We start from the raw sequence: 18,942 nt of genomic DNA on the forward strand, positions 1-18,942 counted from the left end.
GCTGGTCAAGCAAATCTTGTCAGTAAAAAAGGCGCGAAATTCTAATTTTCTATAGGACGATATCCCTTCCCGCCTACATTTTTCAAATTTGCCGCCTTTTTATACTGACAAGTTCTGCTTGACCAGCTATTAGCAAATAGGGCATATTACTGCAATGTTCTGCCGCCAGAGTGTAGCACTAAGCTAGCTAGTAAATTTTCTCTTTTCACTTTATCGCTCAAATATGCAATAGTGATAGAGAGGTTAGACAACGAAATTTAAATTTTCTTGTTCCGCGGCGGACCACCAGATTGTGATGGATTGTGGTAGTCGCGCCCCCTACGCAGAGTTTCGCATAATATTTCCTATTAGAAATTCTACTCGTACCTAATTAATATTTAGAAAGTCTTCTTTAGAATTACCCTAAATTAGATCTAATATCATATCACTGGTATCACTGTCAGATTGACAATGTTTTTTAGTTATTTGCAAAATTAATGCACTATTTGATAATATTTAGATGTAATAGTACTTAAATATGATAAGAAACGTGTTCTTTTTGTAGACTAGACGTTTCCGATCTCATTTTGCATGAGAAAACGCTGCAATTCGGCATTTTCGGCTCCTATCATTCCGCTTAGACTGACGTTTGCTGAATGGCGTATGACGTGTGGCAACTAGTTTTATATAACCTCCTTGACCGGCGGCCGCGATCTTTTTGCAGAGGGGAACGCCTGTTAATGGCCGCTCCATAGATATTTACTCCGAGTTATAAACATTATCGACCAGTCGCTCGCGATCGTAGAGATCGAATCGACACGGAGCGAATGTAATTTGGCTACGGGCCCTGTATTGCCACTTTTTAATTTCTACTCTTTTTTGCCAAGCTATATAATCGCCTTTATTGCCTTTGTTTGGTGAAAAAACTGGATTTTCGTCCCTTTCCATGTCTCGCCCAGTAACCAAAGAGAATACAACACTACTCGTACGTTCAGAGGTCCACATGGGCCCCATACATTTCACGACTCTTCTCTTTCCGAACAGACTTGTAACGCTTGTAACAAAATTGAATTTGCCGTACTGTAATTTCCATAGCTTTTCAACCAATATTAATTAATTAGATCATAATTCATAAATCATAATTCTTTTGATCTAGTAGAACTTAAGCCTGTAATGTCAATGTCAATACTTGACAGTTGACAGTTGAGTAGACATTGACAATCAGCTGATCCTTTTCCTTGACCCAAGTTTCGCGTTCGATGTAGCATATTCTCGAAATCGCTGTCCTTTTTTTATTTGTGCAACTTATATCTTTGTATCCTTTTTATCGACATCGCACTAGGAATATTACGTCAAATCATGATCGTCAGTCGCCACGTCTATCGCCTATCAGTAGTATCAGTTCATTCATACGTTCAGTTTGATACCTCACGTACAGAGTTGGACGGCTACGATAAGTTAAAATAATCTGGCGGTGTTAATGTTGGAATCCCAGCCATGACAAATATACAGACAAAGTTTACTTTGCGATATATTTTTTTGCAATTTACATAATTGCAAACTTATAAAACGCATGATGATGCAATAAAAGTTAGACTACAGAAATCAAGTTCAAAGTGCTAAAACAATTGGCGTCGAATCGATTTCTACAGCGAAGAGATTTAGGTTAATTGGGCAGAACATATTTGATTGTCGGGAAAATATTGTAATGTATTGTAAACTTGTGAAGTGATTTAAAACAACTGCTGGACAGTGCAGGATCAGCGAGCCTGTTGAAGCGGCCTACCATGACTGATACCAGTTCCGTCAGGTGAGGACCATATGTTACTAACCAAGAAATAAAATTATGTAAATGGGTTATAATTTTAGCACAAAGGAATTTAAAATACATATAGTTTGCCATACTATTAGCTTAGCACCTTTGTATACAAATATCTATGCAGCCTTACCTTTAAGCTGCAGCTTTTGAAATTCTTTACTGTGTTTGAGGTCAGCGGGAGAATAATCTGTCAATCTATATAATCCGCTTACATAGTTTTACTTCATCAGTACCAAAACCAAACCCAATCCAAATGACAGTTACCACAATATTATTACTAACCGAGTTGTGTCTGCATATGTCAAAAATGTTCATACCCTGTCATATGGGCATATTGTGGAGGCAGAATCATCGGACCAATGGGTAGTATTTTTCTAACCTCTTTCATTTTGGATCTGCCTCGTTTAAACTATCCAAACTTACATGAGCCATCAGATCTGGATTTACCATGATTTTCCATATTTTAAAATCTGTCTATAATCTGTAAATACTTACCTAGAAATAATCTCATTTTTTCCAATAAGAATTTTCATAAGAAGCTTGGGGAAAAATGATTTTTTAACATCTGTTTTTGAAATGTCTTGTATCTGCAAAGTGAATGAGTGCCCTACCCCATCCTCTAGAATTCCACATGATTTTGGCTCCACAATAATTTCTTTTTTGTAATATTTTCTTTCTATACTTTAATTCCATAACCAATATGTTACACATAAATATAACATATGGAATTCAATACAATTATAACAATTCAAATTTGATATATTACATGAACAAACACATTCCAGTCCCATTAGTTTTGATGTGTGTGTATATTGCAGGTACCTTCTCACTAAGTAGCTATCCTCTGCACTCTTCTGATGTTTGCTGTACCCCGCACCGTCTCACTGTTCTGACACACTAGCACCCTTCATTTGACTCCCTTGTAAGTTGCTGCTTCATAATTTATTTCTATAACACAGTTATCTGCTAATATAGCATAGTTTTCTTATGTTCTCATTTTGATAATTTCTCTTACAAGAAACAGATTCAATCTTAAATCATCACAATTGAAATTTTTACCACTCTTCCTAGTTATAGTAAAAGCTATTTAAAATCCACTTCAGTGCTCATCTGCCAATTAATGGCATTGTTGTCTTCTGTTAAACCTGACCGCTAATTAATTAAACTACCTTAGTTTTAGCAAGCGTGTCTGACTCCGCGATTTCGTTGCTTTGCTACAGGTAGCTAAAAGTGCATCCGTTCGACCCCAATTTTGGGGTTTGCCATAAGCCGCGCGTGGCGCTGTCGCCACCTAGCGGCCATATCTGTGCTGATCGTAGCAGACGCGTTTTGTTAGAGAGTGAGTCTTCTGTACCTAGTACTATTATTTATTCTGTGGTTTTAGTTGCAATTTTTCACCTGAATTAACTATCACCCTATAAATTGGTGGTACCTATCCCTTTAGTTCAACTAAACTGTCATATCATGAAAATATAATTATATTGGATTGATATAATTATATAGGGTAGACAATAAATCTATTGATGGATTGCGTCTGTTTCACATACATTTTCTATGCTTTTTAAACATACCTACCTACCATTGGCGGCGCGTCCATAAAAGCCGAATTCCACCGGCTTGCCTGTTTTTGGACGTTTGAGCAGAGTTGTAAAGGAAATATGTAAGCCAAATTAGCCCCGGCTTGCCTATGGACATATTTGACGCACCACCACTGCTACCTACATCATTTTCACAATCAACCTTCCACTACATCTTTACAAATAAATTTAGAAGCAAAAGAGGTCCACATGTAATGTGAATGTTTAACTAACTTTACTAAGTCTAACCAGATGTTTACATAGTTTGGCAACACTGCGTCGGCTTAAGTCGCAAATCTCGTAAGTCCATTTCAAGGAAATTAGTAATTGCTACCTTGGACAACAATACTTAAAGTCGTAAACCTCGTAACTGCCCCGAAGGAGTTACGAGGTTTGCGACTTAAACCGACGACTGATTACTTTGTCCCAGGGCATGCATTCAGTGAGACTAATTTGCTTATCAGATAACAAGCCGTGACAATACTAATCCTTAGACAAATGGTAAAAATGTCACTGACTGCCACTTGCTATTTCATAACAAGATGTGAAAAGTTTCTAAAAACCTGGTAGAGTTCTAGGAAATTTCAGGAAGACCTACACAGGAAACAAGAAAAAATTTCTTCATAAAATTAAATAAATTCGAGTCGAGCTTGCGAAATTTTCGAAACTTTCCGACGACGGCACATCAGTAATCCAGGTGGTGGTTTATACTATACAAAACCGGCACCTTGACCGGAAATTCCCAGTTCTAGTCATACAAATTCAGCATTGGGAACTTGGGAGCACTTGATGATAATTAACTCATATTCGTTAAGTAAGATTATGGAACATGGTACCTATTTAACTAAATATGTACCTACATATAAGATTACTAGTTATTTATTAAGTATCTTGATCAGGGGAAGTTACTTTACTAAGTAGAATATAAAAATAGACTAATTTCATTCATCATCATTAGGATAAGAGTGGACTTAATTAAATAATAACAATTTTAATACGTTTAAGACAGCTTAGAAAGTTAAATCTAAAGTGTAACATATAGGTAGAGAGAAAGTCAAAGCGTTTCTGACCCTTCCCTACATTTCAATGGGAAGAGCCGAGAGGTGAGTCTCACAAACCAGCGTCAAAAAACAAAAAGAAAGTGCTATTTATAGGGAATAGGGCATAGGTACTCATATATGTGGAAACCTGGAAACGGCGCATGCCGTACCGCATCTCCAACTTTAATTCATATGACCTAAATTAATTGCCCAACATCTTAGTGTGCTTAATGATAGTTAGATATGGTTTTTAACCGTCATACCTACGTCAGAACGTTACAGCGGCTCATTTGTACAGTTCGTTAATTAAAGTATTTGTCGTAATTAGTTACGCGTGAAAAGTTTTTTGTTCTCTACTCAACAGAAGGTCGATTGATCAAGTCTCGTTCAACCGCTCATTTTTTTTTTAAATAAGTTTTTAATGCGTCAATTAAGAGCTATTACTTGGAACTGACCGGTTCATTTGATAACACGCACATTTACATAATTCGTAAAGATTAAAAATTCCTGAACTGAATTTCTCATATAAATCAGTAATTTCAAACCAAGTTTTATTGTTTTTTGTATAAGTAGTGTGTGTAATGTTGTGTGTTATGGTGAGGGAAGGCCCCGAAGACGAGCGCGCAGGCGCGGACATCGAAGCGGCGCCGGCGTCGGTCGTAGAGCTGGGAGAAGCCCTTACGCATGCAGTAGATAGGTACGGTAACTTCCGATAGGCCTTTATAGAAGTTAGTCTAGAAATTGAAGTTATAAACCCATAGATTACATTGGTTCCAACTGGAACTTTTAGTAAAATTCTGTTACCCATGATATGTTGCGCTTGATTTTGTTGGTTAATTATTATTAGCAAAAATCACAACGTAATAAAAGACAGACATATTTTGAGGGATTTCTATTGCTTTGAGCCACGAGTTTATTAATTCCGTAACTAGAAATTGGTATATTTTTTGTAGAATCGAATGTTGGAATTGGAACAATTGCAGCGTCATCTGAGCTTAGCGTTGCGCATTTATCTTCACTTTCAATTTCCATTTCTATCGAATTAACTTGAGAAAATTAAAGAAATTATAGCTACACAAATGAGCCTGAAGTATTTGCAGACATGTGGCATTGTTAACCGCAAGGAGTACGTATCGCAGTTGAGTTGAGTAAACAATGTAATGTTTAAGGAACCAACATTCTCTTGTATAATAGTCATGTGGCATTATAGAAGCAACGTGGAAGCAACCTCTAACTAAACATCGGAACTATTCGGAACACAATAAAAGTGTTACCGATTGCTGCCGATATCTGATAGGTATTTGCGAATCGTTAAGCTGAGCTCTCAGCAGGTAGGTACTTTTGTTGTTATAGAAACTTAAATATTTTATTGCGTTAGAACCACTTGCACCATCCAGGGTTAGCCACTAACTTGGAGTTAACCGTTATATCATGGTTAAATTGTACTGGTAACTCCGGGTTTAACCGGTTAACCCCGAGTTAGTGGCTAACCCTGGATGGCGCATGTGGCCCTTAGTAGTGCTTCTTCTTTTAGTCTTTTCATTAGGTAACTGATGTGTGATTTATTTAACAATACCTACAATGTTGAATACAATAACGATTGTAATATTAGGTAGGTAAAACGTGCAACGATGCTTTTTAGAGAAAATTTCGAACATCAAGGACCCATCTTAGCTGGGGTTCTAAGGTCCACCACCTTGCATTTTGGAGACAAAGCAAATCGCTTGGAACAGGTGTTCCTGGGGATGATCTGAGCCGATTAAGCCCGGTTGCCAAGAGGTTCCACCCAGCAGGTGGGCAGGGGAGGGGGGGCAAAAGTGGCTCCGGCGCGCCTCACTCTAAGCTATATATCTGCATACATCTAGCAAGTATATCAAGTTTGGTGTCTTTTTCGTGTAATTCGAGGATGAACAATTCATTTCTGTGACTAAATTTTCACTCTTCCATACAAAAAAATCGAGAAATTAAAAATTCCAAAAAAATCTTTTCTCTTTTTTTTTTGAAAATCCTCTACAAAATTAAAACAATGAGGATTTGCTCTAGAAAAAAAATACCTGTGAATAGCCCAGTTATCCTACTATATAGAATAGTAAACTTGTTAAACATTTTTTTTTCATAATTCTGATAAAAAAAAATGTTTTGTGTCGCGCGGCGTACCTGCATTGTAAGAGCGGTATGCAGCGTTTAGGATTTTTAAGTATGTTTCGATGGTTTCTGATAAGTTGTTATTCTTCTGGTTGTAGAAAATTACTTCTGGATGTGATATATATACAAATATAAATTAAATGTATAAATATAGATGTTGGGAAAACTTTCGCCTTTCGCTTTAAATATAGATGTTGGGAAAAGAGTTATTATAAATGTGATAAAATTAACAAAGCAGATGTTTGATTAAAATGCGGGTTAAAATACGAGTAAGATATATAATGTTCGCAATTGCCACTATATGCCCATGGGTCCGTGCATTTTAGTTTTTTCTTAACGCAGTTGCACCTCCCTGCGCATTTTGTTTTGCAGCGGCAACGAATAAGCTCTAAACAAGCAGCAGCCGCCGCAGGTAGGCTTGTACATATGGGCTCCCAATAACCATTTTGTTTGGACCAGCTCCAGTCAGCAGGACATGGAAGCTGTTGCTGAGGGGCTATAATCTGTCCCCAAACATAGCCTCCTTGGTAAACTGCACGGAGAATATGTTTACGTAGGTAGCGCATCTTCCATTGGAGGCAGATTCTCTAACTGAAGATTATTTTTTGTAAAAAGTACTTTTCGGCACTCTTTTACACTTGTACTTGTACCTGATCCGAACACTGTAACACAATGCATAGTATCAAAATAATGTCTAAGGACCAATTCACATCTCGTAATTCAAATCTGTTCAGATTTAATATTGTAAGACTCTTACTTGTCATACAAGACAATAACATTTTTTTCCAAAATTGGCTGCTCAATGTTGTTTTGTTTACCGTATTTAAATCCCTCCGGAACATTACAAGGACCACTAAAACCAGGATTGTCAGATCCCTCATATTTCCCACTTTTCTGTATGCTGTATGTCTCACATGGACACTAAGGGCATCCGAAAAACAGAAAGTGAATGCACTAGAGATGTGGTGCTGGAGACGAATGCTGGGCATATCATGGACTGAGCATCAATTATTGAGGAGCTTGGCATTAAAGAGCGGTTGCTTTCTACGGGCAAAACTCGGTACTCAACTTCTTTCGACACGTGTCTCGTCGAGACGGAACATCTACAGAACGTCTAGTTGTGCAAGAAAGAATAGGAGGTGACAAGGCTAGGGGAAGATCTCTAATGAGATGTACTGACCAAACCAAATCAGTGTGTCGGTCACAGTAAGCGAATGCTTACGGAAAGCAGCTCTACGGGAGGAATGGCGACGTGTCGTTAAATGAGTCGCTCAAAAGTTTTCATAATGGCCACGACCACTCTATCAAGAGTGTAACGAAGAAGAAGGCCCTCCGTTACAGCAGGATATGCGCTTTAAGCTTGAAATACGCTTTTTTTCCCTTTCCACACACAAAAGAAACTGTGTTGTAACCTGAAAAGGCGTGGAAGAATGGCAAGACTACTATCCTTTCTGGTCCTGTAAAATAAATCATATATCTATGAGTTACAAATAAAATGATATATTTAAAGAAAGTTTGCAGCACGTGACCATTAGCCCAGTTGACCTGTCTCTTATTGCGGTGACATATTTATTTATTTTATTTACAATTAATGGAAGAACTACAAACGTTAGCTTAAGAAAATGCAATAGCATGGCACGAGAGGAACAGGTGATTCTTTCCTGTGCCAATCCTCCATTAATTGTAAATAAAATAAATATGTCCCCGCAGTATACGAGACAGCTCACCAGGGCAATTGGTCAAGTGCTGCAAACTTTCTTTAAATATATGATTTTATTTGTAACGCATAGATATATAATTTATTTTACAGGACCAGAAAGTTCAGAAGTCTTGTCATTCTTCCACACCTTTTCAGGTTGCGACACTGTTGCTTTTTTGTATGGACAGGGAAAAAAGCGTATTTCAAGCTTGGAGCGCATATCCTGCCGTAACGGAGGGGTTTAAATACGGCAAACAAGGCAATATTGAGCAGGCATTGCCAATATTGATAAAAATTGTTATTGTCTTGTATGGCAAGTAAGAGTCTTACAATAGTAAGTATGGACAGATTTGAATTACGAGGTGTGAATTGGCCCCCAGACGTTATTTTAACAAAATGCATAGTATTTTGTTACTGATTTTACGAGTACATCAGGTACAAGTACGAGTGCAAAAGAGTGCCGAAAAGTACTTTTTACAAAAAAAAATCTTCAGTTAGAGAATCTGCATCCAATGGATGATGCCCTACCCACGTAAACATATTTCTCCGTGCAGTTTACCAAGGAGGCTATGTTTGGGGACAGATTATAGCCCCTCAGCAACAGCTTCCATGTCCTGCTGACTGGAGCTGGTCCAAACAAAATGGTTATTGGGAGCCCATATGTACAAGCCTACCTGCGGCGGCTGCTGCTTGTTTAGAGCTTATTCGTTGCCGCTGCAAAACAAAATGCGCAGGGAGGTGCAACTGCGTTAAGAAAAAACTAAAATGCACGGACCCATGGGCATGTAGTGGCAATTGCGAACAATATATATCTTACTCGTATTTTAACCCGCATTTTAATCAAAGATCTGCTTTGTTAATTTCATCACATTTATAATAACTCTATTGGCGAAAGTTTTCCCAACATCTATATTTATACGTTTAATTTATATTTGTATATATATCACGTCCAGAAGTAATTTTCTACAACCAGAAGAATAACAACTTATCAGAAACCATCGAAACATACTTAAAAATCCTAAACGCTGCATACCGCTCTTACAATGCAGGTACGCCGCGCGACACAAAACATTTTTTTTATCAGAATTATGAAAAAAAAAATGTTTAACAAGTTTACTATTCTATATAGTAGGATAACTGGGCTATTCACAGGTATTTTTTTTCTAGAGCAAATCCTCATAGTTTTAATTTTGTAGAAGATTTTCGAAAAAAGAAGTGAAAAGATTTTTTTGGAATTTTTAATTTCTCGATTTTTTTGTATGGAAGAGTGAAAATTTAGTCACAGAAATGAATTCTTCATCCTCGAATTACACGAAAAAGACACCAAACTTGATATAGTTGCTAGATGTATGCAGATATATAGCTTAGAGTGAGGCGCGCCGGAGCCACTTTTGCCCCCCCTCCCCTGCCCACCTGCTGGGTGGAACCTCTTGGCAACCGGGCTTAATCGGCTCAGATCACCCCCAGAAACACCTGTTCCAAGCGGTTTGCTTTGTCTCCAAAATGCAAGGTCCCCTTAGAAAACAGGACCTTAGACCTTCTGCTATCTAGAAAAAGGCAGCAGACGCACATGTAAATAACTTTTATAAACATGGTGAAGTAGTCATTGTTCTGGCTACATTTTGCGGAAACTCTGAATGAAATGTTTGCATAACAGTAACATGATATTTTTCACCACACCAGCGGAGCTAGTAGGCTCTCTTGATTGTTCAAAAACTGCTAAGAAAGTTGCATTTTATCCACATACGAGGCAAAGTAATCAGATGCAAATTTCGAGTTGTTTCGAAACAAAACACCCTAAACATAGAAAAAAATAACAGACAGACAAAACGCAACACAAAAAGTGAACGCATAATATGATATACCCAATAATAGTTATCTACTTATTTGATTAATATTACGTTTGTTTATAACTCTGATCTCACTTCACTCTCGATGGATAAATAATGTCTCTACAGAGCACTTAAACATTGCGTTTGCTTCAGACTCTCATTTCCTTAGACAGAGCCTCTGGATGCGGACCGTGTTCTAATTAATACAATTTAATTTAATGTGCTTTCCTGTTCTTTAAATCATTTATTAGATTTATTACAACTTAGCATTTGTGCTGCATTTTACCTCGTGTTAATTGTTTGTTAATCACCAGTATGAGTGACGGGTATGTTCCATTTGCATATTATTTCATTGTTAGGTATTTCATTTCGCTTACGTTTACCTATTACGTGTAGTGTATTCCATAATTAACGACTTCAGACATTATCGAGCGCCGATATCGATTGGTAAAACCTTAAAAATCGACTAACTACATAATTGTTAGTCCAATCATCGTTAACTTCATTTTAAGTGGCCAAGGTCGAAAACACATTTAATTAAATGTATGAAGCTTCAAATGTAGGATTTTCTCATTTATGATTTTTATTATTTACATAACTAAACTTTTGGAAGTAGGTTGTCGAGCTTCGATTCGATCTGAAACTGACTAACATTCTCGCAAAATAAGTACAAACCTAAACCTATGATAATTTGTTTTTCACCATACCAGTTCGTAAAATACCTAAAGGCTCTCTTGATGCCTCAAAAAGACCTAAGAAAAGTTGCATTTTATCCACAAGAGCAAGTAGTAGCAAAGTAATAGGATGCAAATTTTGAGTCGTTTCTTCGTGTTGGCTGGCAAAATTGAGTTATACGTGATAATTTTGAACCATTTAAGTATTTGATTTAATTTGTACCTCATGTTTTACATAAAATTTTGTGTTTCACTTGGTAGCAAAGTTTGGCTAAGGTACCTCTTGATACAACTTTGCCCCGTAGTATCGCATGGCCATCTCGGTGCCCTTAGCGCTGAGCCATCGTGTATTAGAGGAGCCATAAAACAAATAACTATTCCACCACATCAGCTCGTAATGGCTCTCCTTATTCATCAAAAACGGATGGGAAAAATGCATTTTATCCACAACCACTGGCTCCGACTAGACCGACTTCATTGCTTCAAAAATAACTATTAGGTACCACTTGCCTAGCAGTAGGACACGACAGGCTCCAAATAATAATACTTAATATTGCTATCGCGTATATAAAAGGGATTATAATATTATTTATTGTATCATTTAATCATTTGTATCCTTTTTGTAGTCGGTTTTTTTTTATCAAAGGAGTTATCCGTCTTATTAAATTGATACTATTTTACGTAACATTTGCGTGCGCTTGATCCGTTCTCCCTACATCTATAGAGTTTTAAATCGATTTCAAAATAGAGGAGGATTTTCTATAGGGAAACCGTAGAGGAACTAATATAAAAGTAACTTTTTAGGGTTCCGTACCTCAAAAGGAAAAAACGGAACCCTTATAGGATTACTCGTGCGTCTGTCTGTCTGTCTGTCCGTCTGTCACAGCCGATTTTCTCCGGAACTACTGGACCAATTTGAAATTTGGTACACTTATGTAAGTTTGTGACCCAAATACGGACATGTAACGTAAACAAATGAATTTTAAACATGAGGGCCACTTTTGGGGGGTAAATGAAAAAATTAAAAAATAAAGTTTTTCAAACTATATCATGTTACATATCAAATGAAAGAGCTTATTGTAAGGATCTCAAATATATTTTATTTATAATTTTCGAATAAACAGTTTAGAAGTCATTCAAGAGAATAGGCAAAAATGACCATCCCCCCCCCCCTTTATCTCCGAAACTACTGGGCCTAAAATTTTGAAAAAAATACATCAAAAACCTATTAGAAATGTACAGTCAAGAGTGAATCGGACTTAATTACTTAGTTTTTTATCCGACCCCTACGGATTTTTTAAAGAGATTTCACTCACGTTTCACATAAAAAAATACATTTTTAAAAATTGTGTAATGAACCCTTGGAACGCGAGTCCTAATCGCACTTGGCCGGTTTTTTTTACTTGTTAAATTCACTTTTTCGTGAATAGATAAAGTGTGCGTGGCATATTTTGGTCTCTAGTTGATAATAAGCACCTACTTCGTAATACTTCGTATCGTAAGTCGGTTCGGTAGGTAGGTACGGTACCTACACTTATATCTATTATCTTCATATTAGTTGCTAGGACGCAAAGCGTATTTGATATCTAGGATTGCAAAGCGTCCTATTGATTGATGCTGCTGATATAACCAACCACGTTATAATATACCTACCAACGACGTATTCGTATTTAGTTTGTTTTTTTTAGCATTAGAAAGAATTTGAAAGAAGGTAAGCGATCTTGACATGTCTTTTAATTGAAAAACGCTTTTTAAAAATCTGTAACTATTATTTAAGAAAGCAGAAATATATAAATGACCGTATTAGATTCATAATTAATTGTTACATATTTGCCGTAACTTATTTTTAAAATGTGTCTTGTTTGTAACTTATTTTTAAAAGACACATCAAGATTGTATACCTTATTTCTAAAGCTAAAAAATCGAACATAGGTACTATGTCGTTTGTTAACGCTTTTTACAGTCAGCGTTAAAGAAATAGTGACGAATTTGGCCACTTTGGCCGTCTTGATGCTGACAACAACGACAAATTGACCGTAGTTATGCAGAAAATGACCAACTCAATTTTTTTATCAATACAGAAAGCGACCAAAGCCACTGAGTTAGGGTGTAAGTCACTTTGACAAAAATAAAAAGTTGGTCGCTTTCTACAGAACTACGGTCAATTTATATTTACACCCACCACATGATTGCCCTTGATCGTAATTGCTGGCTGTTTAATGATTTGAAAATTCGTTTGCCAGACAGTCAACGATCGATTGATCTTATCTATATAGGTACCTATAAGAACGTTGTCGATAGATCCTTTGCTTACCTATAGACTAAAAACTCGTTCGCTTTGAAGTCTGAACCAGTTGGAACACAAAATTTGTGTTGATAAAAATATGATGCAAATATGAATTAATCCGACTTATATACTGTACAGGCAGTAGTTACCTACTGTTAAAATTATCAGGTAATAAGTATTTACATCACAATCGTTATCTTAATCAATGACTATTAAATGGACAACCGTTTTACTACACCTGCCGCAACATTCGCACAGTCTGAGATCAACCGCGGTCGCTTGACTTGGTGTTCTCCGCTGTGGCTTCCTCGCTTTAAGACATTTTGATATCCACACTCTTAATCGCCGGTAGTTCCAAGTGATTAATTGATTATAAAATGAGAAAACGTACAAAAGTTTAAGCTTTAATTTAAGCCTTTTCAAGTAATTCTGCATCTGTTTAACAAGTCTCATTCTGAAACTCTGTGTTTACAGGTTGAACGAGGACCGAGAGCGCATTCCGTGCCTGAGCTCAGACTGCGACCGCACGATGTGGGGAGCACAGCGCCGCGTCCTCCTGGACGTCCTGCTGGCCTGCTGGGGCGTCGGCACGTGGCTGGGCGTCAACGGGCTCTACGTCCAGCTGCCGCTGCTCGTGGAGCGGCTGCCCGAAGGCTGGGCGCTGCCTTCGTCCATGGTCTTAGCTGTACAACTTGCCAACTTGGGATTAGTGGCTTACGCGCTGTTGCGCCGACTCCGACCGCGAGCTTCCGACTCTCCCTACATCTACGGCTTGCTAGTTGTAGGAACCCTCGCACTTGCACTGAATGCCTTCCTCTACGAGGAGACAATCGCAAACCGCTCCATCGCTTTCCTATTCCTAACTTTCTTCGCGGCGCTCGTAGGATGTACAAGTTCTGTTTTGTTCTATCCGTACTTGAGGCACTTCCGCGACGTGTATCTCGCGACGTATTTAGTCGGCGAAGGGTTGAGCGGATTCATCCCGGCTATTTTAGCTTTGATTCAGGGTATCGGCGGCGAGCCCGCGTGCATACTCAACGATGAAGGTACAGGGCTGGTACCGGTCTATCCGCCGCCGCGATTCGACACAACTGTGTTCCTAGTGCTGTTGTCAGGCTTGTCAGCGATGAGTTTGGTCAGCTTCGTAATAGTAGATCGATACAGCGGGTTCGCATCGGAGCGTGTGGAACCCGCCGCCGCCGCTAAGGATGATGAAGCGACATCGGAGCCGGTAGCGCTTCATCGCGGGCGATGGCTCTTCGTGTTGGTTCTCATGGGAGTCCTTAACGCGCTTTCAAACGGTGTTCTTCCGTCCGTGCAGTCGTACTCGTGCATGCCGTACGGGAACCTGGCGTACCACCTGGCGGTGACGCTGGGCGCGATGGCGAACCCGGCGGCGTGCCTGGCGGGCGTGTGGCTGGCGCCGCTGCCGGGCCGCGTGCTGGCGGCGCTGCTGGCAGCCGCGGCGGTGCCGCTCGCCTACATTCTGGCCACGGCGCTGCTCAGCCCCGAGCCGCCGCTCTACCACCACGCTGGCGGAGCTGTTTTAGTGGTGAGTTTACATTATCTAGATATTCGAAGAAAAGAGATCAATGAAAGCATAATGACATTGCAGTCAATTAGAGCCCCCAATCCTTTTAAAGTTTCAATGTCTCAACATTAACCGCACATGTGCAAGGGAGACTGACCGTAATCCTTCTCTTTTACCGTTTTCGGATCGATAAAAGCGGTCTTGATAAATTAAAGCATGTCAGTCTCATTCTAGTGGCTTCCCACCAACTATACCTACCTAGATGTACATGGTACCTATTTGAACTTCCGTCATGAACTTGAACCGTCAGCAGTTCACTTTTTCCTAATTGCAGGTGGTGTCGTGGACGCTGGTGAGCGGGGTGGTGTCGTACGCGCGCATGTGGGTGTACGGCTGGGCGCGGCGCGGCGGCGCGCGCGGCATGCGCGCCACGGGCGTGGCCACGCAGGCGGGCTCCTCGGTGGGCTCGGCGCTGCTCTACCTGCTTGTCAATCACACCGGTATCTTCACGCAGCCGCCCGCCTGCCCGCCGCTCAGCTAGTATCTCGACTAACGTTGACGACCACAAATCCGTACACGGCGAGAAGAAGTTGATAACTCTCGGGAAAAAACAGAAGAAATTTGAACCTTATGCAGTTTTATTTTAAGTTCAAATTTCTTCAACAAAATTTCTCGAGATACCAACTTCTTCCCGCCGTGTACCGAAATTATGTGTGTTTGGGTGCTTGATTTAAACTTGTAGTTAGAGAAAGCTTACGACGCTGGATGTCAATGAAGGCTACTGAATTATGTGTGTTCTTAGATTTACTATAAGTATTTTTAACAGTGATATCAAAAATGACTGGTCTGTGACGGTTGGAAAACTAGTTTGATTCAAGAGGCTAGGTTTAGTTTCAATTTGTGTAGGGTAATTTTCATATGACCTAAATAGTTCGCATCTATGTATAACAAAACTGACAGGTACATATATGTGATTTACTGATTTAATATAAATTAATTAAAATGATACAAGTACTTACCAGCTGAAATACTTACCGGCTGATGGCTGACCGTAGAAGTGAGTTTTATAGGTGATCTAAGTAGCTATGTAGGTATAATAGAATAATTATGTTTGACAATTTGCAGGAAAAGTACCTGCTCCACATTTGTTCCTTTGATTCTTGCTAAATGAGTTTCATACATATGATACATACTTGTTCGTAGTATCGGGTCTATGAAACTATTGTTTCGTGAAAGTAAAGATTTTAAATGTAGTTTTAATTGACAGCTTATTAGGTATATTGGCTTCACTTAACCCTTAAATGCATGTTTTTTTCTTTTTGCCAATTATAGGAAAAAAAGTAAAAAAATATATAACTTCGATTTTCACTGCGAAATCAGTGTTAGTAGTTGAATTGGCTAAATCATATTTATGTAAATATGTAATTTTCAGTATTATATAAATGATTTTTTTTACTACCATTAGAAAGGTACACTATTTGTGATATACCTATGATAAAGTTTTTAAATATAAAATAATTACATACCCTGAAAAAACCGTTCAAAATCACATACTAGAAATTATCAACTTGTGGATTTTTCCAAGTTTGCCGACTTTTCGTCTTAAAACGAATGTAATTTTTATAAATTAAAAATATTGCGTAAATTTACCCTTAAATCATCACCCTATTACTTGACGTTTGGTATAAAGGTGCGTTCAAGAACGTAAGCCTTTTTATTTTAAAACTGTGAGCTGTCTGATGGTTTGTAGACATTTGGTAACACTATGCATTTAAGGGTTACCAGGGCTTAGTATAAGTAATGCACTTTATTAAAGCCAAGTATTTAAGTAAGTATATGAAATAATAGACAATATGTAGCTAGGTAATGTAAATACATATGTATTTATAAAATTAAAAAACGAGAAAAATGTTTCAATCGCCTCGCTGCGTTGGATACAGTATTGGCTAAATGGCATTTCGAATCATGTGAGCGCAGTCTGATGAGTTGCGCTTTTGGTGTTGGCTGTAACCAGGCGTGGCTCACTCCGCGATTTCGTCGCTTTGCTACAGGTAGCTAAACCGTTCGACCCCAATTTTGGGGTTTGCCATAAGCCGCGCGTGGCACTGTCGCCACCTAGCGGCCATATCTGTGCTGATCATGACAAACGCGTTTTGTTAGAGAGTGAGTCTTCTGTACCTAGTACTATTATTTATTCTGTGCTGTAACAGGCAAATGTACGGAGCTACGGGGAATCGTATATTGTGGACTTTTCATGGGTCATTCCGTAGTGAATCTCGTCAGACATTGATAGACACTATACTTAACAGACTGTGTATGTGTGTGTGTAGCTAGAACGGCATCTTATCATTGATCCAGTGCAATGAACCCGCTGTTATCTACTACACAATATAAGTTGACATTTAGCTGCAAGTGTACTGTGTCCAGAGTTAAAAGAGTAAACTACCGTTTATAAGGTTCTCTTGTGAACTTTTATTTACGTGAGTCCGTGCATTTTAAATAAAAAAAGAATCATAAATCTTGTTACTAACAGCTGTTTTTACTTTAATTTATTTCAAAATAAGTTCCAGTACACTTATGCTGAATTAATTATATAGTATATATGTACTTATTGCTACCTTATTACTTTTTATTATTATCCTACCAACCAAATTATATTTATTTTAATAGTTGCACTAAAATGTTATACGTACTTAAATAAAAATTTTGTTTAGGTTTTTTTTAATTTGGGTTGTTTCGTAGTACTTAGGTATAGTTACTAAAGTTTTATAGATGGTTTATAATTATGGTCAATAATACGTACTTACCTAATTTTTATTTATTTGCAGAGTTACCTAAATTATGATATTATACCTTGTTATGGACATTTTCGTTAATAGATTGTTCTATCACGTTATAATTACCCTATGATCCGTTGTACTGATGAAGTTTTAAATATCAACAATTATACAATGATGACAATAATGTTGTTGTTTAATTTCTAACATTCTCATACATATTTTCTACGAACAATACCCTCGTGACGCCCACCATACAATAGTATAGTCAAGGAACTTAGAATCTTGTCGTATTTTCAAGTAGGTCGAATTTCATTTGATCGAAAATTTTACGAGATAGGGGCTGTCCATAAATTACGTCATCGATTTTTGACCCCCCCCCTAAAATCATGCTTCGAATGACCCCGTTTCCTCCTACGTCATGCTACCATCATCCGACGTCCAGTCCAGAGCCCCCCCCCCCCCCCAATTTGAAATGACGTAATTTATGAATGGGGCTATTATTAATTATTATTTATAAACGAAATGTTACCTACTTCGTTTTTAATTAAGGTAGATATTCCATCGAAACTTTGTACATCCTAATGTACATTGGGCGGCACGAGGATAAACCATACGCGAACTCTTTTTTTTATTTTAGTCCAAGTTGTCTATATATAGTGCCTCCACACTACAGGATGCTACAGGTAAGCAAAATAAACACACTTTCCACACTTGCATTGAAATGTACTATTCTAAAACCATTGTTGATTGAAATTTGACTGCCACTTTTTCTTGTATGGTGGGCCGTTAGACATTTAGAGAATAGTACATTATTGCAGAGGCCGGGAAAGGGCAATTCGTGGATGAGTTTCGATTTTGTCGGACGACGCGAAGCGGAGTCCGACAAAGAAGACGAATCCACGAATTGCTATTCCTGCCGAGGCATATATAGTGCTTTTCTCCAAACATGCGAGGAAATAAGCTAAAGTAATTATTATTTAAGCATCAAGCATCACTCAAATCAAACCTTCACATCCAAAATGTCAAAAACAATTTCCCTCTTTAATTAATTTTTAAAAGTTAAAAGCACAAACTTATTCTGCCATTCAGTACCATTCAATATTCGTTCATTCAATATAATTGCGCAATATAGTTTGTCAAACCAACTTTGCAGTCAGTAAGAACCAGGAAAACTACACCCATCCTTTTCTTTTGGGTGCTAGTACTAGTGTAAGACAAAGATAGTATGATTCTCTTTGTCTATGTTTGAAATGAGAAAGTCCTTTGACAAACTATGTAAGCTTTATGAACACGGATGAGATTTAAAAAAAATATAAAAATAATCTTTGATTTTATTAAGCAGTATTCGCACGATCATACACGTGAAATGATAGCTGATCGGGTCGTGTAGAAGCGGCTCGCGGCAATAATAATTGGCTTTTTGCGTTTATTATTATTAAAAAGTAAAAAACACTACAGTAATAAGTTATTACTGTAGTGTTTTTTTACTTCCCGTCCGCTAGAACAGGACAGCGATAGTTTGATGTTTTTTAGTTAGAGTTTGACATTAACGAAGAACTTCCCGTACTATTTTTGCTAC

General features: G+C 38.1%; 1 protein-coding gene across 4 annotated transcripts in view; it reads left to right on the forward strand.

The window, feature by feature from the left end:
• Positions 1-1,189: 1,189 nt before the first annotated feature.
• LOC134680087 (solute carrier family 52, riboflavin transporter, member 3) overlaps positions 1,190-18,942 on the forward strand; it is a 66,521-nt gene continuing 48,768 nt past the window's right edge. Inside the window, exons 1-4 of one of the 4 annotated variants that reach the window (XM_063539154.1) lie at positions 1,191-1,789; positions 2,617-2,720; positions 13,527-14,604; positions 14,918-17,518. In XM_063539154.1, coding sequence (XP_063395224.1) covers positions 13,582-14,604; positions 14,918-15,124 — 1,230 coding nt within the window. In that variant the 5' untranslated portion in view covers positions 1,191-1,789; positions 2,617-2,720; positions 13,527-13,581 and the 3' untranslated portion in view covers positions 15,125-17,518. Of the gene's footprint in view, positions 1,790-2,616; positions 2,721-4,997; positions 5,113-13,526; positions 14,605-14,917; positions 17,519-18,942 lie in introns of those variants that run through there. The other 3 variants (XM_063539146.1, XM_063539138.1, XM_063539129.1) reach the window with 3 other exon arrangements.

Source organism: Cydia fagiglandana, chromosome 1 (assembly GCF_963556715.1).
Source record: "Cydia fagiglandana chromosome 1, ilCydFagi1.1, whole genome shotgun sequence".
NCBI classification, from domain to species: domain Eukaryota; kingdom Metazoa; phylum Arthropoda; class Insecta; order Lepidoptera; family Tortricidae; genus Cydia; species Cydia fagiglandana.